At 45.2% G+C, this 27,908-nt stretch overlaps 1 protein-coding gene across 1 annotated transcript; it reads right to left on the bottom strand.

The window, feature by feature from the left end:
* Positions 1–2,218: 2,218 nt before the first annotated feature.
* TRIM42 (tripartite motif containing 42) lies at positions 2,219–24,639 on the bottom strand. The gene is made up of 5 exons (XM_016207052.2): positions 24,299–24,639; positions 19,838–20,535; positions 14,553–15,376; positions 9,650–9,874; positions 2,219–2,305 (listed from the first exon to the last, which is right to left on the bottom strand). Exons 1-5 carry the CDS (start codon positions 24,637–24,639, stop codon positions 2,219–2,221), a joined length of 2,175 nt encoding a protein of 724 aa, XP_016062538.1.
* Between the last annotated feature and the right edge of the window lie 3,269 nt (positions 24,640–27,908).

Here is a 27,908-nt window from a genome sequence, read left to right as displayed (position 1 = left end):
TGGTGATCTTTTCACAATACAAACATAAATCATGAGGTTGCACATGTAAAATTAATACAATGTTATATATCAGTTATAAAGCAATTAAAAAAAAAAGAAATTCCATGTTGCATTTGGTAGATGGCTCATCTGCTGGTTAAGTGGACCCCTCAGAGAGTCCAGCGAACTGTTGAGAGTTTACATGTTCCCTAGAGAGGCAGGATCCCTGTGCTGTGGCTTGTTTGATCCTTGCCCTCCTGGTCGGCTCTGTGAGTAGGTGTGATCATCGCAATGCAATATTCATACCATTCTATTTTTTTAGTTTAATTTCATTTTGGTTTATCAGTAGTAAAATCCCTGCTGGCATGTCATTTAATTTGTTCCCTGTGCTAATGATAATTCTGAAGCTTTTAACAGAAATGATTATATGGTAATATCAAAGCTGATGGTGGATTCCAGCCATCATTTACAGTAATAGGATCATAACAAAGCTCCCGGGATAGTCCTTCTTTTAATACTGTGGGGGACAGGGCAGGAATCTGTTTGGCTTCATCCTCTATTATTAGAAGGTCCTTACTAGGGACCTCCCTCAAGAAAAAGGTCTTTTCTGACTTTGACACTGAGCCTCTGAGCAAAATAAAGGGTTGCAAAGCAGCGGCCCTGTGGGTGAAGGTAGATAGGCCGCTGGGAGGCTCATGAACAGGATGGGACTAGAGGAGGTGGGGACCGGCGACTGCGATGCTTTCCACATTCACTCCCACGTCTATGCAAATTGACACGTGGCAGGGTGGGGGTGTTCAGAGAGGGGTCATTGTGTGTCTGCCTTCCAACACTAGTGCCTTTCTCCTGGTACTAACATGCAATGTGAGCCTCATCAAGCCTGGCACTGGGACTGAATAAATGAGACCATCTTTGCCCTAGAGACTGGGGACAAGGAGAGCTCCTGAATACCATGAGATGGACTAGGTGCCTACTTGAGGGAGGGGGTGGGAGAGGAATGGTCTGTGTTTAGTGAGAACCGAGGGGAGGAGGGATGTGTCATCCCCATCTGGAGAATCTGCAAAGGCTTCCTGGAAGAAGTGGTTGAGCTGGGTCAGAAATGGGGTGGAGTTTAGGAGAGGGTCACTCCAGGCAGATGGGGTCTTGTCGGGCAACAAATGCTGGGGGCTTCAAATGTCCGAAGGGCCAGGACAAGCCCAGGGAGACTGTAGCTGGTGCATGACTCTGCCGTTCTTTTGGTGTCTTGCTTTAAAACCCACAGGGAGCCTTGGACTAGGCATCCTCCTGCTCCCCCTTTGCTTTAGGGGCCAGAGGGTTACTGTGGGAAAAGAGGGGTGCTTTCAATCTTTATGGCTCAGAGGCAGACCTCAGACCATGGCGTTAAAGTTATGGGAAGGCAAGTTCAGGCCCAATATTTGGAAAAACATTCTAACAATGGGGGCTGCTTAATATTGAAATAGACTGCAGGTTAAGGCAATGAGCTCCCTGTCCATCAGTGGCTTGTGCAAACCCTGAAAGCTGGTGCGACTAGGATTAGACTGCACATCTGGCGGCCTGACTCACAGAGCACCCTTTTCATCAGCTTTCCGGGTGTGCTCTTGCAGGGTCATGGTCTCCACCGATTGGCTGGTGCCAAGGTAGGGGGTCATTAGTCAATGTAGCTGGTCCTGAGGCAGCCACGGTGTCATTTGTCTGGTTTTGCTGCTTTTCTGGGCCTGGAGCTGAAATACAACTGAGGCCTAGATGTTATCTTTAGGGAGGAAAGGTCAGGGTGTCTAAACTGCAGAGCCAGTGATATGTTACTGGAGGATAGGTTACCCTGGGAGTGAGGTTCTTGTTTTCCCAGCTTTGCCCCTTGCAGGGCTCTCTGCCCTGGTGAGTTCCTGTACCTGCCCCATCGTCCTTGCTCTGCTCACGCCTGTCTGCCTGTAACAGTGCTGCGTACAAAACACCACAGAATTCTGAGCCCATGGCTAGACCTGAGCTAATGGAGACACAGAGACTTGCTGAGCATTTTGTATCTTAGTTTCATAGTAATGAGCAAACAGCAAGCCATGGCATCAGGCATTCCTTTTATTAGCTCTTAGAAGACTCCTGCTGAAACACTCAGAGGTCCTAGGAATATCTGCAACCTCATCGGAGAATGTGGTGAGAAAATACATATACGTATGTGTGTGTGTATATCTGTATGTCTACTTTGTGGTGTGTCTCTGAGGTTGCTGCCCACTCTGTGGGGGGCTCAGAAGCGCTTCTGGAGGGCAGACTGGATATTCTTCAGCAGGCCCCACTTAGCTCGGTTCTTCCCATGCCCATCTGGTGTTTGCACCTGCAAGCAGAAGCAGAGCCCATGACACCAGCCCCCGGGAAACAGCAGCTCCCGGAGCCGGGCCCCTGCTGTGTGCCAGGTACTACACACGTCATCTCATTAACAACTCAGGACAACCACATGAGGCGGGTGCCACCAACCCCATTTTATAGATGAAGAAACTGAGGCTCAGGAGGATCGGGTAGCTTTTCTAAAGTCCTGCAGCTAATATGTGGTGGGATTGCGATTTCACAGACCAGGTTACACTTTCTTTAAGACACTGAATGCGAATGAAAGCTGATGACAGTGTCGGTGCTGCCACCCCAGATGGGTTTTACCATAGAGCAGCCCTCTGGGTCCTCTGTGGCCCCTGGAAATTGCTTCTGTCACAGCTCTTGTCATTTGTAAATGTCAGCAAACGTGTATGACTCTCTTACCAGACTGTGAGCACCTGGACTGGAGTGTGTGGAACTGACAGCCCTCCATCTCTGTAATTCCAACACTGGTTATGGTAAAGAGACGGTTCTTAGAAAAGTAGATGGAAGATTAATAGAACGATAATTTGTAAATCTGCCAGTTGTTTCTCTCTGATGTTTCTTATTATCTTTGATCGCAGTGATTGGTCAGTGCTACTAGGAAAGGCAGACTGCACTGGGCACCAGGACCCTCCCAGAGTCCCGGCAGCTCAGCGTAGATGTGGGTGGGTCTCAGGTCTCACCTTGAAGGTGGTGGTTTCCTCAGATCTCTGGTCTGGCCGCACTCCGCTCCCTTCCCAACACACACTTACTGAAGAAGAGGCATTTAGGGAGTGAGGCTGAACTCTCAGGATGAGACAGCCCACTGTCTAGGTGGATCAGGGTGGGGGTGGGCTTGGATGACCAAGAGCAATGTTTGTACAAAGTATAAAGTATCTGTATACAATGCTTCTAACTTTTTATGTCTGTATTCCAAGGGAAAGGGGGGGAAAAAAGAGACACTTATTATCATTATGTTCTCTAGTTTTACACAATTTATTTTCAGTTTTAGAGAAAGCAGGGTTTCATGCAAGGTAATATCATATACATGACATTGGATTACCCATTGCCAGATAAAAATGGAAATAACACACAGAGGTAACCCTGATAAAGGTTATATAAATGATGCAAGATGTCCCCACAGAGCTCTCAGGGGATGGTGAGGAAGGGAGAGCAGTGTTGTGAGTGACTGGGAATTGGCTCATAAAGAAGAAGGGATTTGAGTTCTGCCCTAAAGTGAGTCAGGATCTCCAGAGATAATGACTGTGTGAGGCCTGTGAATGGGGCAGTGGGGACTGAGGTGTGTCTGTGAACAAGGGGGTCAGATGAAACAGTACAGAAGAAACAGAGAACAGAGCTTGAGATACTAAAGAAGTTGACATCATAGCTGAAATCTCCTTCCCCACCTCAAATGCTCAGAAGCTTTTCCAAATGAATTTCACCAAACTTTGAAGAAAGCTTTGTTCTAGAAAATATAAAAAGAGCAAAAGCTTCCCAGCTCATTTTATCAAGCTAGTAAAATATTGATTCCAGAACCAGATGAAAACAATACAAACAAAACATTATAGGTCCAGTTCACTTAAGACCATAGATGCAATAAAACAAAATAAATATGAGTTAACTAAAGCCAAATATATTTAAAAATGATATATCATACACATAGAAGATGATTTAATATATGTCCAGACTTATTTCAGAAATATCTGTTGTCTTCAGATTGAGAGACTCAATGTCTTACCAATCAAATTTTTTCTGCAATTTTCTTTTTTGAGTAATTCAATTTACTTCCAAATTTATATAAAGGAATACAATTTTATGATTAGCTAAATGGACCTTAAAAAAAATAAGAAAGATAATGTATAGACTTACCTTAGCAGATCATCAAGACATCCTAAATTTGAAAGGTAAAACTGTACAGTTACTAAAAGAATATATGAAAGATTATCTTTGTGATCTGAGCCCATGGAAGGACTTTTTAAACAAAACTTTAAAAGGTCAAACCATAATTGAGGACTTTGATCACATCAAAATTGAAGATTTTTGTTGTTTCATGAAGTATGCTATGAACAAAGTTAACAGACATCAGAATGGAGAAGCTATTAGCAAAATCTAAAACCATTACCTAGACTATATAAGGACATCTTGCAAATCATCTAGAAAAAGGAAAGAGCAACCGAAAAATGGGCAAAGGATATTAGCAGTTTAATTACAGAAGAAGAAATCCTGAAAACTAACAAGCACATAAAATGAAATGTAAAGCACTAAGAAGATAGCGCTTTATACCTATTGTGTTAGCAAAACAGTGGAAAGTTGGATCATGCCAAATGTAGGTGGGGTTAGAAAATAGGGGCCCTCATTCATTCCTTGTGGAAGTGTGCATACATGTAGTCAGATCATACTCCAAGACCCAGCCATTTCACTCATGGTGTGTATCTGGTGAGGGCTGAGTGTGTCCTCCCAATACCCATGTGTGGAAGTCCTGCCCCGGGTACAGCAAACTGTGACTGTATTTGGAGATAGGGCCTTTAAAGAGGTGATTAAGTTAAAATGAGCTTGTTATGGTGGGCCCTAATCTACTCTGACTGGTATCCTAATAAGAAGAGAAAATTTGGACACACAGAGACACATCAGAGAGGCATGTGCATTGAGAAATGTCTCTCCGAGGATGCAGTGAGACGGCAGATATCTGCAAGCCAAGGAGAGAGGTCTCAGAAGAAACCAGACCTGCCTTGATCCTGGACGTCTAGCTTCCAGAACTGTGAGAAAATTAATTTCTGTTGTTTAAGCCACTCAGTCTGGAGCATCTTGCTATGGAGCCCCAGCAAACTCACACCCCGATCCCACCCACTAGGTGTCATGAGAGAGGCTGTTCCCTGCGGCATTGCTGGAAGCCACCTGGTGTCCGTCTTGGCCGAGCAGACAGGTGAAATGTGGCGAACAAATGCACACTGTGGAGGGTAAGGCAGCATTTGAGTAAGAGCGATTTTCAACCTTTTTCATCTCAGAGCACACATAAGCTAATTACTAAAATTCTGTGGCAAGTGAAGAAATATATTTTTTGCCAATCTGACCCCCACCTTCCCAAATTTTGATTCATTCACAGCAGATGGCTATTGTTGTGTTGGGACCCAGGTAAGATGCCCAGGAGGCCAGGCAACCCTGACCCATGGCCAGGAACCCCCCTGAAGTCAGCATGAGCAGGAAGGGAGCAGCCCTGCAGACTCAGGGGTGTTGGCAAGGCTGCTTCCTGAGCCCATGCCAGGCATGGGTGGGGGTGGGGACTCCAGTACAGACTGAGAAGGAATTTGAGAGGATGGGTGGGGGCGGGGGTGGCTCATTTCCTGAGGAGCTACAGGGAAAGACCCAGAAGAGCACCAGTTTGTGACTATCGTTGGACCTGAATTTTTACCTCCAAATCTGATGCATCCTGGGTCATCCCACTGACAGGTTGTGGTAGACAGAATAATGTCCCCTAAAGATGTCCATGTCCCAATCCTGGGAACAGGTGAATATATGTTACATGGCAAAGGGGAATCCAGTTGCTGGTCAGTTGGCCTTAAGATGGGGAGATTATCCTGAACCATCAGGCGGGTCTAAGGTGATCATGAGTCTTTCAAAGTGGAAGGGGGAGCAGAAGAGAACCAGAGGGATGGCCGTGTAAGACTTAGCCTGATGGAGCTGGGTTTGAAAACGGAAGCAGGGGCCATGAACCAAGGAATGCGGGAGGTTGCTAGAAGCTGGAAAGGGCAAGGAAATGAATTTTCTCTTAGAGCCTCCAGAAGGAATGCAGCCCTGCTGACACCTTGATTTTATCTGATAAAACTCATTTTGGATTTTTGATTTCCAGGATTGTCAGATGAGTGCATTTTTGTTGTTTAAGCCACTAATTTGTTACAGCAGCAACAGGAAACCAGTGCACAGATGGAAAGGCTTTGTCATGGGACGAGCTCTTGGAAGTTAGCTGAGATTTGAAGCCAGAGGGAGACAGTCAAAGTAAGGAGACTATTTTCAGAAATGGGTGGTCAGCAGGTACATTGAGCGTGAGAGGAAGAGCAGGAGGAGAAACTGAAGCCAGAGGGTAGAGGGCTACAAACGAATTTCTCCATTCCTTCAAAAATATCAACTAGGGTCTTGGCTGTTAAAGGCTTTCAGCTTGGGACCGTGGACAAGGCCAATGGTCTTGAGTAAGGCCAACACAGTGTCTGTCCTCATAGAACTTGCAGCCTGGTGGGTTTGGGGCTTGGACCCAGGTACACCAGCCCAAGTCCAATGTCCTTTCCAATGCATGATCTTGCTTTTCAAAGAAATAAAAGTCTGGCTCTGACTGCTGCTTTCTTCGATGATATTCCCCTAGAGTGAAGTGCCAGGTCCCCAGGGCTGAGCCTGCCCTGCATCTGGTTATGGTGCAGGGAGACAAAGAGCTCCCACCTTGAATGAGACCTAGCTTCCCACTCAACTCCTTTGAGCTACATGAGGTCAGACACTTTGTCTCTATGAGCCTGGTTTCTTCATCTGTAAAGTGGAGGCTGTACTCCCCGCCTGCCAAGTGGTTGAGAAGATCAGTGATAAAGAATATACAGTGTCGGACACAGAGCTGCCTTCAATAAATGGCATGTTTAAAAAGTGTTCAAGTTAATTTCCATGCTTCATGGACTATACCTCAAATAAAATCCCTTAAAAAAATCAACAAGCCCCAGACTATGAAAATCAAATACAAAAGGTGCTATTTCACTTCCTTTACAAAAGTACATATGATAGAAATATTGTGTTTTGGAGAAGAAATGATTCTGCTGCCTCATTACATCATTTTAAATGAAACCTTTCAGGAATACCTGCCCAGAGCTGATGCCAAAGGAAAAATATTTCGATTTTATAGGAAAGAGCCGAAGTCATTACTTTTATGAAGCTTTATAAATGTCATTCAAACACCGTCTTATTTTCATTTGCTATTGAAGCCTTTACTTATGCAAATCATGACAAATGTTAAGGAAGCCAGTGTTTCCCCTGGAATGCTAATATAATCACAGAGAGGGAGGAAGAATTGCTTCTGAAGGAAAAATCTATATTGCAGCTCTGTGACTCTGATAAAAATGAAGCTTCCAGAAAACCTCATTAATTAGTGCTCTGCTCATTTAGAAATTGTGTTAAAAAGCAAAGGGACCGCAATGAGTTTCCTTCCCAGACACGGAGTGCAGATTAATCGCATAAACACCGTTTCAGGGGGAATGTTATTCTTGACTGATTGTATAAGACACTTAGGAGCTTTCAGGCAGCTTTTGCTACTTTGTAATTATTAATTTTGTCTATCAATTTATTTCTTCAGTCTTTAATTTAGACATTCATTCACATATTTATTTGTGTGCTCACATTCCACTCATGTATTCACTCAATAACCATTAAGAACCTGCTCTGCGCACAGTGCTGTTAGCATTGGGGGAGAAAGAAAGACGAATTAGACGTGGATTTTGTTCTCAAGGAGTCAGAGTTTAAGAAGGATGAATAAACATCTACATCAGTCTTCCAGCCCCATCCCTGTCCCTAGCACCTAAAAATGACATTGATAACATTGAAAAAAAATTAGTAACAGCACTGAGTGCTCTTTGTGGGCAAGACATTTTTGAGGAAATTTTTTTTTTTTTTTAATGAGAAGGCAGCTGACATTAGATTGAAGGAAAAATCCATGGTCAGAAGGACATGCTACAAAACATGGTAGCTGCTGTGGGTGTGCCAGGCTCTGGAGAGAAGAGCAGCAACAGGAAGGGCTCTGGGGCAGCTAACTGACAGGGAGACTGGCTGGGGTATAGCAGGGGGAGCAGCCAGCCTGTCTTTCTCACCCCACTTCCTTCCCATGTGAGTGTCTGACCTGGGGGGGGGGAGAGGAGGGAATGCATGTGGGTCCTGGGCTCCAGATGCAGAGCATCACCCCAGGAGCTGCAATCAGGAGGGAGTAGAGAGCCCCACCCCCAGGAGGCTTGCTGAGCAACAGCAAAATCCTGTCCTCACTTTACCTCCTGCTTCCCTTTATCACTAGAAGTAGCAACAAATCTGATTCTCTTCTGCAAGCATTTGGCTAGAGATGAAGGGGTGTCACTAGTCAGAGAAAGGGGGAGGAGAGAGACAAAGAGACTAAGTGAAATGATGACTTTCCAGTTCCCTTGGGTGTCAGATGCATGTTCTGGCTGGAAGTGGTATCATGAGACTTCTCTTTCTCTGTACGATAAATTGCCCTTCAAAAGATTTTATTTTTCAATTACAGTTGATATTCAATATTATATTAGGTCCATGTGTACAGTATAGTGGTTAGACAATTATATAATTTACAAAGTGATTCCCCTGATTAATTCAAGTACCCACCTGGCACTGTACATCGTTATAACAATATTATTGACTGTATTCCCTATGCTGTATTTTACATCCCCATGACTATTTGTAATTACCAATTGGTACTTCTCAATCCTTTCCCCTTTTCACCCAGCCCCCCAAACTCCCCTCCCTTCTGGCAAACATCAGTTTGTTCTATGTATCTATGTAAATTTTCCTTTTCAAAAGCTGAAATGGATGGACATATTCTCTTTTTTGCTAAAGAATTCCTGATTTAAAACATAATCTACTCTGACTCCAAAGAATACCGTCATTGTTGTATAGTAAGATAGCTCGGCACAATCTTGGTATTTTTCTCCCTGTTTTCCTTTGAATATCAATAAAATTAGATTCGTGAATGTATGTCCCTTGGGGATATAGAGAAGAACCAGCCTTGCATCACAAAGAAGACTGGAATAATCTTGCACCTTGTTTTTTGGAGTCCATCCTGACCTCTTTGGCGGTTCTTCCTTGACTTTTAGGTAGGCAGCAAGTGAATTTTTTTTAGCATAACCATATCCCAAATATTACAAGGGACATACTTATACTAAAAAATACTTGATGCTTTCCTGAGTTTCTAATTTAATTGGGCGTCCTGTATTTGTATTTAAATCTGGCACCCAGTCCTCCCTTTGAGTCCCCACAGGGTGAACACGTAACTCTTCTGTTCTCACACCACAGTTATTTGTTTACCAGACCCTGAGCTCCCTGAAGGCAAGGATTATGTCTTATTTTCCTCTGAATCCCTACATCGTAACACAGTGCCACGCACAAATGTTTTTTGAATCAAACTAAATTAATAATTCTTAGGCTGTGTCTGCAGAGTTGGCTGAGGCCAGCAGCCCTCCCTTTGGCCCTGAGCGAACAAGATTTTTGGAATTAGAGGGGGCCGTCACATACATGGTGGGTTCTGTGGTTTCATGATCATCCTAACAGGCTTACACCCAGAGCTTACAGAGAAAAATCTGTCTGAAATGAACGTGCACAGTACCTTGCAGATGTCACTCCATTGCCCAGGACCACTATCATTGATGGCTCTGACTTTAAACAGGTATTCAGTGTTGGGGGTCAGGTTGTGCAGCTCCAGACTCTGCTGCATTATGTCCCGAATTTGTCCACAGAGCTCTGTCCTCACGTTGTTGGGAGGGCAGTTAATGAGTTCATAGAATTCCATCTCAAAAGAGTCCACGTCTTCTGTTGGGCATGTCCAGTAAACCTATGAAGACAGGAACATGTGGGTGAGGTCCTAGTACACACCTCTCAGCTTCCTTTCCCATAAAGATTTGTGTCGCTGACTATCTGTGGGGTGAATTTAAGCTGACCCCAGCCCCTCTAGCTGCTGAAGACTTTGAATGAGACCTTGTGAGACAGTATTAAAAGGCTGCGTGATGAGGCCTCACATGATGCTTGTAATGTGTTTCAAGAACAGAAAGACGCTCCTCTGATTCCTGTTACTGTCAGTCATCATGGAGATGACCATTGTCTCCTAACATCGCTAATCAGAGTAACTACCATTTATTAAACACCTATTATGCATCAGATGGTGTGTCAGACATTCTTAATTCAGTCCTCACAACCCCCTGGAAGGGAGATTTTATTATCCCATTTTACAGTTAAGGTTCAGAAACAATCCTTTCAGCAAATTCCAATGAACCACAGAATCCTAGAAGGTGAAAAGTGTGTATCTTCCAACCCTGTATTTTATACACAAGAAAATAGAGTCCCAGAGAGGCGAACTGACTTATTCAGGAAATGGAGAATGTATGTTCATACTCAAAGCATAAATATTAGCCCTTGGGAAGAGATATATTATTAACAAGTGTCAATTAGCAGATGGTACCTGGCATATAAATATTTTATAATAATTATATTTTTAAGTAGATTTTGCATGCTTTATTTAAATTTTAATAAATTTAAATTTTATAATGTTTATAAAATTAATTTATAACTACTCTTTAAAAAAACCCCAACAAAACAGACATTTATTTCTCACAGTTTTGGAAGCTAAAAGTCCAAGATCAAGGCACCTACAGATGTGTCTGGTGAGGGCCTATTTCCAGGTCCATAGACATCCTTTCTCTCACTGTGCCTCACATGGCAGAGGGGGTAAGAGAGTTCTCCAGAGTCTCTTCTTTTTTTAAATAAATTTTTATTAAATTTATTGGGGGGGCATTGGTTAATAAAATTATATAGTTTTCAGGTATACAATTCTATAACAAATCATCTGTATATTGTATTGTGTTTCAAGAACAGAAAGATATCAAAGTGAAGTTTCCACCCATCACCACTTATCCCCCCTTTGCCCTCTTCTTTCCCCCACCCCCTTTCCCTCTGCTAATCACCATACTATTGTCTCTGTCTATAAGGTTTTTTTTTTCCTTTAAAACTTATTATTAATTTATATAACAATAAAAATTAAGTTATTTTTTTCTGCTTATCAAAACAAACATACTCACTATGAAGTACTTGGAAAATACAGAAAAAGTATAAGGGAAGAAAACAGACATTACTTATAATCCCACAATTCAGTTAATAATTGATTGCTATTTCTTTCCAATTTTGAAATACATAAAAACACATAAATTTATATAATTTGGATTATATTGCTTTGATTCCTGCTTTATATCACTTATTATATATTGTATGTTTCCCTACATCATTAATAATTCAGTAAAGCACCATTTTAATCACTGCCCCACGAATAATTTAATCCTTCTATAGTTGAACATTTAGGTTGTTTCTAAGTTTATCTTTTAATAAGTAATGGTGCCACGAACACTTTTGGGCATGAATCTTCACCTGAGTTTTTAATCATTTCCTTGGGAGGGATTTCTAGAAATAAAACTGAGTTTTTATAAAAACTCTTTAGGATTTTTAAGATATATATTGAAAAGTTATAATTCTAATTTTAAGAATATTTTTTATGCCAAAAACCTAAAGGGGACTGTTAGTCAACCATCACTTGAGAGATATCAACATGGATTTTGTCTTCTGCAGTACTGAGCACATGATTTCTGTGTGAATTCCATTCCATGATCCTAACATACGGATCAAGAATATTTTTATATCAAATACTACTGCCTGGAACTAAGTCTAAGTGTCCTCACCTGACGACCTATGACTTGACTAGGTTTTCCTATGTAGGCTTCTTTCTTGAGCTCATTCAGGGACCACTAACAGCTAGCATGGGGAGATTGTATCCAAGTCCAAGTAGAGAGCAGATATCACCAGTCCCTCCCTTTTGGAGTCAGATCCTGCCAACGTCCCAAGAAGCCTGAGTTGCATGGAGATGAGACCTAATGTCCCTGAGCTAATGTCACATACACTGCAGGCTTTGCTGTTCTAGTATCATTTGGAAATGTAGCTTCAGCTGCTCAGTTGTGGGCATGTCTTATGTGAAGGGCATAGACACTTTGCTTTTTCTGATGGCTCATGGGAGAGTTATGTTCCATGTTGCAACATAAGAACATTCTTAGTGTAAATTATCAACTCCAAAGCATAGATTATGATGTCTCAGGAGAATGGAAAAGGAAGGTTTGGCTTGTGTCTGGCTTTCATTTTCTTGTTTTAAGACCCTTGGTACAAAGTGTGGCCTGCATGCTGGCAGCAATGGCAACACCTGGAAGTTTGTTAGAAATGAGGGATCTCAGGCCCCACTGAGACCCACTGAAATGGAACCTGCATTTTAACAAGATCCACAGGTGCACATTCATATTTGAGCACTCCCACTTTAGACTTCAAGGATGCTAAAAGTGTTTGGAAGTGTTCTCAGATAATGGGGGCAAAAGATGGGCTCTGCCACAGGGAAGCAGGCCGAGGGCTGGCCTTGGAGAGGTACCTGTAGGAAATCCTAAGACAAGAGAAGACAGATGTCCCTGTAGGTGCCGGAAGCCGTTCCATCCTTGCTGCTTGACACAGTCCTTCAAGGAGGAGACATCTGCACAGCCAGTGCTCCATGGGGCTTGGCGAATGGCATACCCCTCTTCCCATGCTTGTTCCCCTCTCTAACGCTCTGTCTCCTTACCTGAGTCACTGCACCAGAAAAGGGCATTGCCCTAGCTGGAAACTTTTCCCTAGCGGGGGAGTCGGATGGGACTGGAAAAGACAATGATTCAGTAAAAGCCCCAAGGAGTACAGGAAAATCTTGTGCCACTTATGAGAAACTCACACTGTCAGCAGAAAGTTTAGGACTTGTGAGGCCACTACCACAGGGGGAAAGGCCTGGGTCCTGGCCCCTGCTGATTTGCCACCTCAGGGCCATCCACAGGGAGCCCACCAGCGAGTTCCCACAAGGAATGTATTACTGGGATGTTTATATGAATGGAAAACTCTGGGAATCCCCACAAGGAAAGAGCAGTCTAGGAAAGAGATTATTTCAATCTACACCTGAACCCTTACATACACAGGATATTACAATGAGGACGGACACCGCATAGTTAATTATAAAGGCAAACATGCACAGGTACAAACACCCCAAGCTTCTTAGAAAGGCTAGGGGGAACAGGACCCCCTTGGTACCTGTTAGATGAGAAGGTGAAAAAGGCTTTGTGCGAACAACTTTAAAAATGCCATTGTAAATTAAGCAGGCAGTTCCCTTATCTGACGGACAGCTGCAGGGAATGCAAGTGGGGAGACTGAGGCTGGGTGCCAGACAGGCGGTCAGTCACCACAGCTAAGAACAATCACACGCAAGCTACAGAGCCCTTACTTAGGACTTGCATAACCTTCACATAAGAAAAGCTGGCTGAGTTATTCTCCTTTTAGCTATGTAGTAGAGCAATAAAATAGTAACTTCAAAATATAAATAAAACAGTAGGTAAGACAAAAATTAACATACCTAAACAGATGTAAATTCTTTAAAAGGTCAGATAAGAAGGTACATTCATTAACTGTGAAAGGCCAAAACAGAAAGCGGAACATAGCATGATGTCTTGTTGTTTAACCAGCAACAAAATCAAATAGTATAAATACAGTTGTAGGAAGGCAATAAAAAAGAAGCTGATTGTCCTCATGCTCTGAACGCTGTCTCCGTGTGCTTCCGTCATTCTTCTCTGAGGCCGTCCACACCTTTGGGGACCCCTGGACCGCGGGGGCTGGACCCCGGCATGTAGGGAACCGTAAGATGACAGAAAATATCTCTAATAGAATATCTAGTTGCACATTAACCTTTTTTTCTTCCCTGAACTTTAACAGAGTATTCGACACACAGTTCACTTTAGGTTCAGCTAGACTTGAAAGGAATGTTAAGGGAAAGGCTATTCGTCTATGTTAGGCCAAGAGCGTCGAGTAGAGGTTATGATCCTGAGGAGCCAGGTGATGGCAGTTGTAGAGGTTTATGACAGACCCCCCCCCCCCCGCCCCGTTCCCCTCAAAAAGTTGAATCTTAGGAGATAAGAATTGGAATGCCATTGGGGATTATCCTTCCAATCTTTCCAAATCGTGGAGAGTCTGGATATTTTCTTTAGGAGCTGTAGCAATTTAGAGGAATCATAGCCAATAGATAATAAAACCTGCATTTCTAATCCCAATTTCTGGATCTCTCCACTATTACAGGCCTTCCATACTTCCCAAGCAGTGTGTTCAAATTATTTTGCTATTATTATTGGGCTCTCTTTCAATAGAGAAGCTGCCTTTGAATTGGGGTGGGGCTTTCAGAAGTACTTCTGACTATGAGTTAACATTGTTTGCTTTAAGCCAATCTTGGGCTGCTTGGATTTCAGAAACATATCCCTTTTAAATGGGCTTACCACAAAGAGCCCAGAGGAGCAGATCTGAGTGACCAGACCCTAGACTTCAAAGCACTAGGTACAATCTTTCTTGACTACCTGCCTCCATTCCATACCCTGCACCTCATGTTTCCCACAGGGCCCAGAGCCCCAGAGCCTTTTTCTTACCTTGGCAGCTCTTGGATACACCAGAGTCTGGTAGATAACAATTGGGCCTGGGGTTTGCACAGAGCTCTCGTTGAATGAGTACCAGTTGTGGAAGCTGCTGCAGTTCTGCAAAGACTGGTTTTCGGCCCCTGCGCTCCAGTAGGTGTAGAGGCCATCTGTGGTTTTGGCAGGTGTGGTGGACTGCGTTCGCCCATAGGTCTCTAGACCTATCTTGACCTTCTCTCCTCCACTGGTGTTGAAGGACAATAAGGAGGAGCTTCGCTGGTATATCTGCTGGTTGCCCAAGCTGTGAGTGCTGAAGGTGACCTTCCTGGCAATCATTATTTCTGAGCGCGCGGGATAGGGGGAGGGCAGGGAGTCCCCTGAAGAGCATGCCTTCTTGGGCCCCATGGGGAAGAGCTCATGGATGGCACTGGAGAGCTCAATGAAGTCCAAGGGGATGCAGTTCAAGGCGTGGAGCCGGAGCTGTGGGTCAGGCCTGTAGGTGGTCTGGATGCCGTCCTCAATCTGATCCACCAGAATCTTGGCAGACTGCAGGAACGCCACTTGGCCCGTCTCCTTGAGCGCTTCCTTGGAGTAGGCGATCAGGCCATCCATTTCGTTCACTTTCACGGTTGTGACCCTCACATATCTTTCAATCTCCTTCTGCCTGGAGACTTCCAGATTCTCTACCTGCTCCATGATCAGTTTCTCTTTTTCCTGGAGAATGCCGCGCAGCTTGAGAAATCCATTTCTGATCTCTTTTCGCTTTGCCTCCTTGTCGGCTTTAAAGCTGCCCTTTAAAATGTTGAATTCCATTAGGTCGTTATCAATTTCGTATCGGACTGCAAAAAAACACAAGTTAGTTACTTCAGCTAAAGCTCTCATCTCCCCAAATGCCAAAGCCAGTAGAAAATGGGAGCAAATTACTTTGGACTCAAGGAAGTGGGTGGAGAGGGAGGGAAGGCACTTGTAGCTGGGCTGAAACATGCTGGAATGCATTTCATAAAATGATTTATAAAATGCACTTGGCTTCCCTCAGTGCGCTCTTCCCTTCCTCCTTCTCTGATACTCCCCTCAGGTGTCACGGTCGTCCTTCCCTGGCACACTTCTATCTTATAACGGTAATCCCTGCGGCCTTGGGTCTGAAGTTGGAAGTTCAAGGCCACCCTTGATACTAATTTTCACCAGACTTCACTGGTCAGCAAATTGGACTTGAGAAGATGTGATGTCACAAAGTGACTGCGTTCCCTGTGTGAGGGCTAAGCTTTTGCAGGGGGGAAAAAGGACTAAACTTCTGATGATGCTTCTAAACGTTTCCTGCCTCATCCATGGGAAACCTAGGCCTAGACAACAGGGCTGCTCTCTCCCACGCCTTCTTTTCTCTGCTGGGGGAGTCTGTGCTCTCGGGTTCAGCTGGACTCCCTCTCTTGACTCTCCCTTACTTCCTTTCAATAAAGGGTCTGCTGTTACACTCCAAGGAGAACCTTGCATTCCTCTCACATGGTATTTGGATTTTAAGTTCACTTAGTCATTCAACAAACACCGACTGGACACCTGTTCCATGACACATGCCTTTCTAGGCACTAGGATTACAGATACGAGTATGAGAGGGCACCGATGCTCAGGGCACTGATAAATCCAATGATACTACAACCCAGAGGACACTATCATAGGGGACCACATATCTTGTCTCTATCTGTGAAATGGGCACCTTTGTTGGCTTTACAGGGACTTAGGCATTAGGTAGAGATTTGAAGACATGTAGCCTATCCCAAAGGAAGGTTCTTCCATGAAAGGCCAACTCTGCAGGGAGTTGGTGAGCTACAATCCTCACCAAACTGTACTCAAGAGTGGGGGTGACTGAGTCTTTTGTACACTTGGTTCTTAACATAGTCCTGGGTCCACAGTAAGCCACACCTTTGTGGGTGGTGGCCATTGTCACAAAGATATGCATTTGAGTAAGAGAAACCCTGGAGCTTTGTCAGACCATGAAAACAGGGCCCAAGGCTGTCTTGTTTACCACTATGTGCAGGGTATGGAGAGGTGCCTGAAAGGTGTTTGGTGAGTGAAAGCCATTCCATCCCATTTTTTGACATCTCTGGGGTGGGTATCAGCATGGTTACTCTCCTGCCTACTTTCTGAAATCCCCGTTTTCTTTGCCCACTTGCCTCCCTCACGCTGGACTGGAAGGAGTGAGGGGTGATGCAGAGGGGGCTGGGCAGGAAGCTAGCAGGGTGTGGTTTCAGGGGTGCTGAGAAGCGCCCCCTGCCCTCCCCAAATGAAGCCCTACTGTGACGTATGGTAGCTGAAATTCCACTTCATGCATTAATTTCTTTGACTATTCAATAGTTAGTTACTCACTCTCAAAGATTCCTGGATAGGAAATTTCATGCTTTGTTAGGGATTAGTTAAGCTTAAATAGAGCAAAGTCCTGAGAGGCAGGATAAAAATTTCTCAGGAGGGGAAAGAGGCAGCACCAAGAGAGGAGGGAGGCGGCCAGAAGCACCCCTCCTCCTTACAAATATGACAGCTTTGCAAGAGCTGGTGTTAGAGCAAAGTCAAATCAAGGTCTCTTTCAGGCAATATAGTTAAATGCAGCTATTATTTATTAAACATGTATATGGATGAAATCCACATATTGCACATATTATGGATCATATCCATATCTTATGATATATGATAAGATATTACACATATCTTTCTACAGGGAAGATATTGTTCCTATTTATAGATGAGGAAACTAAGGCTCAGAGAGGTTAAGTGACTGTCCAGTGTTACACAGCAAGTAAATGGGAGAAACCAGGGCCCTGTCCCTAAGTTTTGTCTAACTCCAAAGCCTATATTTTTAATTGCTACAGCTGTGGTTCTCAGCCCTCTGTGAGCACCAGAATCACCTGGGGAACTTTAAAAACCATTCTTCTCTTGGCCTCACCTGCTGAGATTCTGAACTGGCCTGAGTTGGGGCTCAAGAATTCACGTGAGGAAGTTTGCAGCTAGGTTTCGAACTAATCCAGGGACTCTTCTGGGTCTCCTGTTAAAAATGCAGATTCACACCCAGTTGGGAAGGGGTGAGGCCTGAGGTTCTGCATGTCTCAAAAGCTCCCAGGGGATGCTACTGCTGCTGGTCCTAGTTAGTAAAGCTCCCAGGCAGTGTCAATGTGTAGCTGGGGTTGAAACTACAGCTTTAAACACTCAACTTCTCTCCAGGGCTCAGAGTTCCTCAAATAGTGTTCTCAGATCACTTGCTTTTGAATTACCTGGAGATCTATTTAAAATGCATATTTATGGCACCTCCCTAGAAAGTGAATTGAGTCCTTAAGAACAAGTTTGAACCCTGGTTTAAAATAACATTTTTTTGTTCCCTTAATGAGGATAGACTAGCTAAATTCTTTGCCTGTATGGATATGCCATGAAGGTGGTCCCTGCCTCCTTTCTAGTCACTGGGCTCTCTGGAATTTTTACTGGTGTCCCCTTACCCTGACTTGAATTTCACTGTCTGACTTTTAGATGCTGTGGACTCTGAGAAAACTATCCTAGGTTTCTCCTTTGTTAAATACTCAGGCTTTCGATGGTTGTTATAGCAGGCTACAGGCAGCAGCCCCTTCCCCATGCTGAGGCTCCAGGCAGTAAGAACCTCCTTGAGAAAACCCTCCAGGAACCATAGGGGCTACCCGTTTGCTTGGCACCATGGTTTCTTTAATATAAAGGTTTTCCTGGTGGTGGTTCTGAAACTGAATAAATGTCAATAGATGAACAATGTTCTCAGATATGGGGCAATTGAGAAGTCAAGGTATTCCTGAAATATTCAGGAAAAGTGAAAAGTCCTGGGTGACACAATTAGCAAAGCCAGACCCACCTCTATGTCTAATGGGACTTTTCTATGCAGCTTAGAGAAAAATTCCCTCCCTCTCCTATGTCCAGGCATGTTTACACCATGACACTGAAAATCCGACAGGGAAAGGACTGGGTTGACCTGGGCACTATGGTCACTTGACTGGAGGCTGATCCTTAGGGAAATAGACCATAGGTGTGGTGGCTGTTGCTGGTGTTTTTTCAATATCTCTGTCTTTAGATTCTGGTCACTGTTTAGCACAGAGTAGATGGTCAAATGAACATTGTGAAATTAAGATGGGTGTTGAGGTCAGATCGACTGGGTCTGCCATTTACTGACTGCGTTTGCCAATTACTTCTTGGAACCCTACTTGTCTTATCCATGGAGGAGATTCTAATGCCTGAACTGTAATGTTATTTAGAAGAGTAGACATAATTCTTCTAAAAGGACTGGGAAACATAGGTCTCTGACAATGGAGATATTCCCAGGGGCAAAGGGCCCTAAAAGGATTCCTGAGACCCTCATGTCTCATCAGGTGAATGTCCACCCAGAAATTACAGGGCTATTTGCTGAACCCTGTAAATATTATTGTTCTGGGTTCCATCATGGACACTAGGGTCAGTTTCCCTTATAGAAACATTATATGTAGCCAATATAAAATAATCATGAGCAGGCATGCAGATGAAAAACAAGCTGTTGACCAGAATGTTTTTGATGATTTCTGCATTTTCCTGTTTTGTGTTTACTACCAGTGCATTTACTTTGCTGTTTGCAAGTTTTGGGAAAAATCCATAAGGGGAAATTTTAAACTGAGGTAATTCTAAACACCGACTTAATTCTTTACCCCCTGCCAGGCCGGGCGTGGCTCAATGGCTGAGCATTGACCTAGGATCCAGGCGATTGGGGTTCGATTCCCGGTCGGGGTACATGCCCGGGTTGTGGGCTCGATCAATGACTTGCTCATCATTGATGTTTCTATCTCTCTCTCTGCCTCTCCTTTCCTCTCTCTGAAATCAATGCAGATATATTTAAAAAAAAAAAAAAATTCTTCACCCCCTGCCAACTGGGAAAGCACTGCGGAAATCCAACTTTAGGGGTGAAACACCTTAGGAAGGCTAGCAGAACTTCAGGACACCATAGGATCAAACTCTTCATTTTCCAAAGGGGGAACTAGAGCCCAAGGTCATGAAGGTTATAACTAGGATTATAGAATCTTTATGGACTTGTGTGCCAGATGGTGGGTTTTTGTTGCTGTTGTTATTGTTTTTTCCCATGCTTCTCATAGAATAACTCATTTAATCCTCACAATCGCGCAATGAGGGGGTTACTGCTATTTATCCCCGTTGTATAGATGAGAAAACCAAGGCACAGGGAGGTTAACTGGCCGGTGGTAGTTGCCAGGTACGAGCAGCAGGCCAACCGCGCAGCCAGGCTCCGAGCGACTGCGGAGGGGAGAGAAGGGGGCCAGAACCTGCTTTGAACTTGGCGATGGCGCTGAAGAGGGCGGCGGACCGCTCGGAGCAGGCGTCGATGAGGCTGACGGTGTCGTGGCCGTTGTGCAAGGAGGTCTTGCAGAAGGTGCAGAGCAGCTGGTCGTCGTCGCGGCAGTACTCCACGATGCGGCTGGACGGGTGGTGGATGCAGATCTTCTCGTCCTGGTCCTCGGTGCTGGTGTCCACGAAGACGTGGTCCTGCATGGTCACGTCCGAGTGGAAGGTCTTGAGGCAGTCGTTGCACAGGTTGAGGCGGCAGGTGACGCAGCGCTTGTAGGCGATGCGGCGGCTGCGGCAGACCTGGCAGAGGATGGGCCCGCTGGAGCGGTCGAAGCGCCACTTGAGGTAGCCGTGCTCCTGCATGTAGCGCTTGGTGAGGCGCCCGCGCAGGTAGTTCTCGGGCAGCTGCATCTTGTGGCTGTAGGGCATGCAGTGCGAGCGGTGGCACACGGGGCACATGAGGATGAAGAAGTTCTCGGTGACCTCGGCGCGCTTCTGCAGCTGCCGCAGGCACTTCTCGCACAGGCTGTGGTTGCAGGGCAGCATGAACGAGTGCAGGCGCAGCCGGTTGCACATGGGGCACGAGAGGTGGTCCACCAGGTGGCTGTTGGCGGGGACCGGCCGAATCTCATCCAGCTGGGGGTCGCTGCTGCCGATGCGCAGGGCGGTCTTGGAGCTGAAAGGAGAAACACGGGGAGGGCTGCAGGACCTGGGCTCCCGAGCTCCCTGCATTCCCCCCCTCCGAGAGGCCGGGGGGCACCGGGAGGCAGGCCCGAGGAGCACTGGCGGGGGGCGGGCTGTCTGGGCCCCAAACCTGCCTCCACTATTTTTGCCCTGGGTGACCTCAGAAAAGTTGATGAACCTTCCTCTGCCGGTTTCCTCATTATAAAATGAGGGCCCGCATTAGGGGGTTTCTTGCAAGGATGACAGTAGAATTTAATACCTGCAAGGCCTTCGAGAATAGAATCCCTGGCACTCAGTAAGCGCTTGTTGAGCAAGAGAAAAGCCTTGGAGGATGGCCTGGCACTACCAGCCCGCCCTGGTGTTCTGTTGGCCGTAACAATTTCCCAGAACACCTACCCCAGGCAAGGCCATTCTGGGGCTCTGACGGAGCAAAGCAGAAACGAGACCCCCTTCATCACCTTTGAACTCGGACAAGAGCAAGAACATTGTCCAAACCACACAAATGGCCCAACACCCCTTCATCTGGGTAATGGGAGTGACTGCTGCTCTCTCGCTGATTGCAGCCTTCGGCTCCCTCTGTTCTCCCACTTTCTAGGCAAGATTTATTAAGATACCCAAGAGCAGATTCATACCTGCACCCTCACTTAAAGAGCCTAAATCCTGTAACTTATTGATGCCTTCTTACTGAGACACCGCACACTTAACCATGGTGCGTGTTCTCACTTGTTGCCATGAGGCAATGAATCCAGTCTCGTCCAACTACAGGTGCATTCTTGGTGGGTTTTGCCTGGAGGGCATTGGCATCATTATTATTAGTGTAGGATGGGACACAGAAGAGGATGGGTAAAGTGTCCTCCCCAGGACACCAGGAGGTCAGTCCTTAAGCCAAGCCGAAAACCCCGGTGTCTCATCACTACACAAGTGAGGGTTAGGGTCTAGGCAGATTGCACAAGGTGGAATGCACCTCTGTAGAGGTGCATCCTTGAGATGAGTTTCTTAACCTCTCTCATTCTCAGTTTCCTCATCTGTAAGTCAAGGCTCACAATAGTACTTCTTTCATGAGAATTTTATAAAGCCTGCATGAGATAATCCATGACAAGTGCTTAACGGCTGGGACCTACTAAGCATTCCATAGATGTGGCTGCTGCAATTATTACCCTCTACTACTAGCCAGCTGATGTCCACAGTAGAGGAAAGCAATGGTTAAGACCACAAAAAGTGTGTGCTTGTACTATTTGTGTGTGTGTGTTTTATTTGTCTAAAACCTGAGGCTGATTTCATGTATCGTAAGAACTACGGACAAAGTGAAAACATACTTGCAAAATTCAAGTATAACTTGGGGCAAAAGCACTTTATGAAAATAAAGGAACTAGCTGTGGGGATGGAGGTATCGCCAGATTCACAATTGGTGACTGTTTCTATTTCTTTTCCTCTGTTTCCAATAGTGATGTTTGGGTGTTGATCCTGACATGGCTGCTGTCCTCTTCTGCTTCTGCCTTCTTGCCACCCCTATATGCCCCTGTCTCCTTCCCCATTCCCCTGGCCAGAGACCTATGTCTCAGAGCCCAGACAACCAAAGGTGCTACCTGAGTATTCTGGAATGAGTGGCCCTGTGATGAAAGAGAACGCCCCTTGTGGAGGCTCAGGCTCCTGGAAAGCTCATCTCTTAGGACTTGGACGCTGGGCTCCAGGCCTGCTGGCCTCAGTGTTCTCAGCCCTGTTTCCTCTCTGCCTTCCCAGCCTCCTGCCTACGTCCTGAAGGGGTCCCCTGGAGGAACAGTTCCACTGGCACATGTTAGCTGGATGGACCTCTCTAGTTTGATAAGGTGGCTCTGAGAATCAAGGTGTAATATAGTGAGACAGTGTGAGAAATCAGAAAGAAGGGAGGGAAGGTGGTGTTGGGGGAAGAGAAAGAAAGAGAGGGCAGAGCTAAGAAACAGGTGTTAATGGCCCAGGGAGCTAGTAGAGATGAAAAAGGAACTGAGAAAAAGAGATGAGTAAGGCAGAGAGGGATGAATGAACCAGAGTGGGGCAGGATGAGCGAGATGCTGAGCAGCAAGTGGTGGCGAGAAACGGGGGAGATAGTGGTTCAGAAACCAGGAGAGAGGCCAGATGGAAGATAAACCTTCGTGCACCCAGAGCCAACCTCCTGACACTTATAATAGCATCTCTGACCATCTTCTGAAAGCCTCAGGCTTAGACCGGGGCATTCAGGGACTGTGGTCCCATGACAACACCATCATCTAGCAGCCTCGCCTTCTTGCCCAGACAACTAGCCTCTGCTCTTCTGCATGGCTTTCTCCCTCTCCCAGTTCAGGCCTGTTCTCCTTGCACCTGGGTTCTCATCGTATCACGTGGCAAGTCCCCTGATTCCCCTCCTTGTACCTTCCAGGCCATCTGCGGGGGTAGGGTGAGAGCTTTTACAATTCTGATGCCCAGGTGGTACTCCAGACCAATAAAATCAGCATATCTGGGGATGGGGGGCCAGATATCACTATTTTTTAAAGATTCCCAAGTGATTCCAATGCAGAGCAAAGTTCAGGAGCTATTGGCCTAAGGCATCTTCCCAAAGCACAGTGTCATCCCTCCTCTGTTGAAATGGGCTCAGGGACTCTCCTGGCTGATGCACAGAAAATGGGGCCGTCGAGAGGAGAGAGAAGTGTGGACACTACACTTTAGAACTTCTGCACCCAGGACCTCTGGATTCTTTGTTCATGCAAAGACCACGAGAGGTCCATGAGCAGAGGCTAACATTTATTAAGCATCTACTGAGTGCTTAACTGCAAGATGGATCATATTTGCCCCCCCAAATTCACTTGCTCAAAGGTTCATTTGCTCACACACGTGCTTTTCTGACCCTTTGAGGCTTCAAACCTGGCTCTCTACATCCTGTCATAATGTCGAACTTGGATCTTTACGCCTCTGAGAAGTCTGTTTCCCCTCATGCGTGACATAAAAAGACCAGTTTAGTCATAGCAAGAGGAAAATATTCCATGCTAGATACAGAGGCCTAATGCGCCCAAAGGTTGTTAGAACCCTCAGTGCCATGCCCTCCGGATGGGAACAAAGAGAAGGCTGGCAGGGATACACAGCTGCCCGGGGCCCTTATATGGGCCATGGGGTCAACAGAGACCTGTTGAAGGGGTGACCTTTTCAATGGGTGTTGCAGATGCCAAGAGTTCAGAGGAGGAAGAGGAAGGGCAATTTATATTTGTATGTCACATAACAGATTACAAAGCACATACATTAATCCTCTCGCCCACCGAATCATGGCAGGTTTTACTCCCTCTGCGTTGCAGGAGAGCATTTTAAAATTAAGAGCACACAGACTCTGGGTTCAGATCCTGAGTGCATCTGACTGGCTGTATGATCCTGGGCAACTTAACCTCTCAGAGGCTGGGTTTCCTCAGTGGCAGGGTGGCATGGGGCGAGGGTTATGTGGGGCCACGCAGGCAGTGCCCGGCAGGCTGCTTAAGCCCCGGGTCCTGGTTCTTGCTGTTGCACAGGTGGGAGAGAGACACCCAGGAGAGGACACCGCTCAGCCACACGATCGCGGAGCTTGGATTTGAAACTCAGGTCTATACGTGGTCAAGAGCTGTTTAGGACGCACTTAATTGCTACAGAATTCCTGGCCTCCTTTCAGATAGGGAAACGGACTCCGGGCAGGGGCGCCGGCCTGCCCTGTGGATCCCCCGGGCAGCAGGGCCCCCGGTTGTCTGAGGCAGTGCGGCCCCCACGAGGCGCCCAGCGCTTACGAGATGCGGATGCTCCGGAGGCGGCCCTTGCGGAAGGTGATGGTGACGTTGCGGCAGCAGCGGCTCTCGTGGTAGTAGCACTTGACGTTGCTGCTGGCCGTGCAGCAGCACTTGCAGTTGGGGTCGTTGGCCCAGGAGCAGCAGCACCAGTGGCAGTTGGGGTTCTCGGCGCAGGTGCAGTGGCAGAACTGGCAGTTCCGCTCGTCCTTGTAGGGGCAGGGGAAGCAGGTGCAGTTCCGCTCGGAGGTGAAGAGGAACTTGCAGCACAGGCAGGAGCACAGGCGCGGGCAGCACCGCTGCCACGTGCAGCACGGGGAGCAGACGCACATGGCCGTCTCCATGGCCCCGCCGGCGCTCACCTGGCCTCCGCCGGCCCTGCTGTCAGCTCCCCCGGGGCGGCTCCCGCCTCTTCCCTGGAGGCCGCGAGAGGGTGGCTGTTACGAGGCCTCCACAGGCCATGTCCCTACCAGCAGGCTCAGGGGCTGGGCCGGCAGCCTGGGGCCGTCTGCTTATGTCACAATCCCTGCCTCCCCCCATAGCTCACTATGCTGGGTGGGTGCGAGGGTGAGACCCGGGGGGGGGGGCAGGTGGGCCGATGGCCAGACGCTCCAGGCTTCCATGGGACCGGCTCCGGGCGAGTTAAAGCAACGGGCAGCCTGGAGAGTTAGCTGTCGCCCGTCGTCTTCGGAGTTACGAGGGGGATTTCAGAAGCGATTTCTCTCTGCTTGGTGCTTTCCCTGCAACGCGGGCAAGTTGACTTTAGGATGTATCTTTATAGGCTGAAAGGCCTGGGTATGATTAATTGGAAAAGTAGACTGGCTTGATGTTCCTCTCCTTGGGTCTTTTCTGCTTGGATAGAACTCTTTACTGGATGAACAAAGCACGGTGTTTACAAATAATAGCACTGCCACATTCAAAGGGAATCGCCAGCTGGGGAAAGAATTAAAGGGGAAAAGATATGGGTTCGCTTAGGCATTTCTTTCAGGAGTCACTGGGTTTGTCAGTGGCTGTATAGTCACTGCTGATTTTCATGAGGCTTCATGCATAAATCACTCAGAATGTTTCTTGGCCTTTTTGCAGCTTCATGGGATCTGGCTGAGGCTCAAGCTGCTTCCTTTCCCCCACTCCACACCCACCCCACTGTGTCTCTTCTACAGGGGGCTGGAACTCTACGTGAGAATCTTCAGCTCTTCTGTTAGTACATGCTCAGTGTCTCTAGAAATGACCTTATGTGTTAGGGGAGAACTTTCTTTCCATTTTATGAAGCTTGCAAAGATTAAAGGAGCAGGGATTTCATGGTCATACCATCCTATGGTATAAACACTGACTTATTATTTTTCTAAAAAGAAGCAGAAGTGAGAACTGAATTGGCTGCAGGAGTTGATTGCATAATTTATTGTTTCTCCCTATGATTGTCACCTTTATAATAGGAAGAACATTCACTGGGTGCTAACCGTGCCAGCCACACAGTGATGTTACCTTCCTAAAAATGATAATTCTGGATCATGGGCTGGGTCCTTCCTTCCTTCCTTCCTTCCTTCCTTCCTTCCTTCCTTCCTTCCTTCCTTCCTTCCTTCCTTCCTTCCTTCCTTCCTCCCTCCCTCCCTCCCTCCCTCCCTCCCTCCCTCCCTTCCTTCCTTCCATTACTAAATTGCTTACTTCAATGAATGTGACGGTTTACACTGACACCAACAATGCATGAGACACCTTCCCCCTCGTGCTTTCCCAAACTCATTTTAACCTATTCTCTATTCTCCAGGTCAGGGTTTGAGTTTCACTCCTGAATTTATAGTACATTTGCATCATTGATCTGTGCAAGTCTCCCTCTTGTTTTTTGTTTTTAAACTTTTATTGAGATATAATTTATTTACCATTAAATTCACCACTTTAAATTGAACAATTCAATGGTTTAAAGTATATTTACAAGATTGCGCAACTGTCTCCACTATCGAATTCCAGAATGTTTTCATTGCTCCTGAAAGACACCCTGTACCCATCAGCCGTCACTCCCTGCAGCCCCTGGCAACCATCAAACTACTTTCTACACCTATGGATTTGCTTATTCGAGATTTTTTTATATAAACAGAATCCACTAGCAATTAACAGACATTTGGGTTGTTTCCACTTTTGGGCTGTGAACATTTGTAAACGAGGTTTCGTGGAACATATATTTTCAATTCTCTTGAGTATTTATCTAGGAGTAAAATTGCTGGGTCACATGGTAACTTTATGTTTAACTTTTTGAGAAAATGTCAAGCTGTTTCCAAAACAGCTGCACTATTTTATATTTTTACATTCCCACCAGCAGCGTATGACAGTTATAATTTCTCCAACACCCTCACCAAAACTTGTTATTTTTCTCTCAAAGTTTTTATTGGTGTCGCCATCACAGTGGGTATGAGGTGGGATCTCATGGTTTAGATTTGAATTTCCCTGATGGCTAATGACAATTGAGAACCTTTTCATGTGTTTATTGGCCATTGGTATATTGTCTTTGGGGAAATGTCTATTCAGCTCCTTTGTCCACTTTATAATTGAGTGATTTGTGTTCTTTATTGTTGAGTTGTGAGAGTTTTTTGTAAAACATAGATGCTATACCTTATCAAATATATAATTTGCAAATATTTTTTCCCATTCTGTGGTTTGTATTTTTACTTTTTAGATAGTACCCTTTGAAGCCCACAAGTTTTAATTTTGATGAAGTCTAATTTATCTATATTTTTGTTGCTGTTGCTTGCTCTTTTGGTGTCATTTAAGAAATCTTTGCCTAACTCAAAATCATTTGTACCTATGCTCTTTCCTAATAGATTTATAGTTTGAGCTCCTACGCTTAGGTCTTTGATCCATTTTGAATTAATTTTTTTATTTGATGTGAGAAAATCAATTGACCGTAAGTGTATGGTTTCTTACTGGACTCTCTATTTCTTTGATCTTTAAGTCTATCCTTATGCCAATCACACTGTTTTGATTACTGCAGCTTTGTAGTACATTTTGAAATTGAAAGTGTGTTTTCCACTTTTTTCTTCTTTTAAAGATTGTCTTGAATATTCTGAGTCCCTTGTATTTTAATATAAATTTTAGGGTCAGCTCTTCATTTGTGCACAAAGTCCATTAGAATATTGGTAGGGACTGCATTTAATTTGTAGACCAATTTGGGAAACATTATTGTCCTAATTAACAATATTAAGTTTTTCAATCCATGAACACAAGCCGTCCTTACCTATTTAAGTCTTTTAAAACTTCTGTCAATAATGTTTTTTGTTTTCGGTGTATAAGTCTTACACTTCTATCGTTAAATTTATTCCTAAGTATACTTTCTTTTGATACCACTGTAAATGGTATTGTTTTCTGAATTTTATGTTTCAATTGTTCATTGTTGATGTGTAGAAATATAACAGGTTTTTTTGTTTTATGGGTTTTTTTTTTTGGGGGGGGGTCTTTATTCCACAGCTTTGATGAACTCATTGTTAGCTCTGATCTTTTTTGTTAATTTTAAAGGATTTTTTTTATATCTAACTTTATATTGTCTGTGAATAGAGATACTTTTACATGATTTTTTGGATATGACACCAAACAAAAACAAAAAACAAAGAAAATGCCTAAGTTTACA

The sequence above is a fragment of the Miniopterus natalensis genome, chromosome 15, assembly GCF_054644295.1.
Source record: "Miniopterus natalensis isolate mMinNat1 chromosome 15, mMinNat1.hap1, whole genome shotgun sequence".
Taxonomy (NCBI): domain Eukaryota; kingdom Metazoa; phylum Chordata; class Mammalia; order Chiroptera; family Miniopteridae; genus Miniopterus; species Miniopterus natalensis.
Note: the sequence above shows the minus strand (reverse complement) of the source record. Positions and strands in the feature narration are given on the sequence as shown.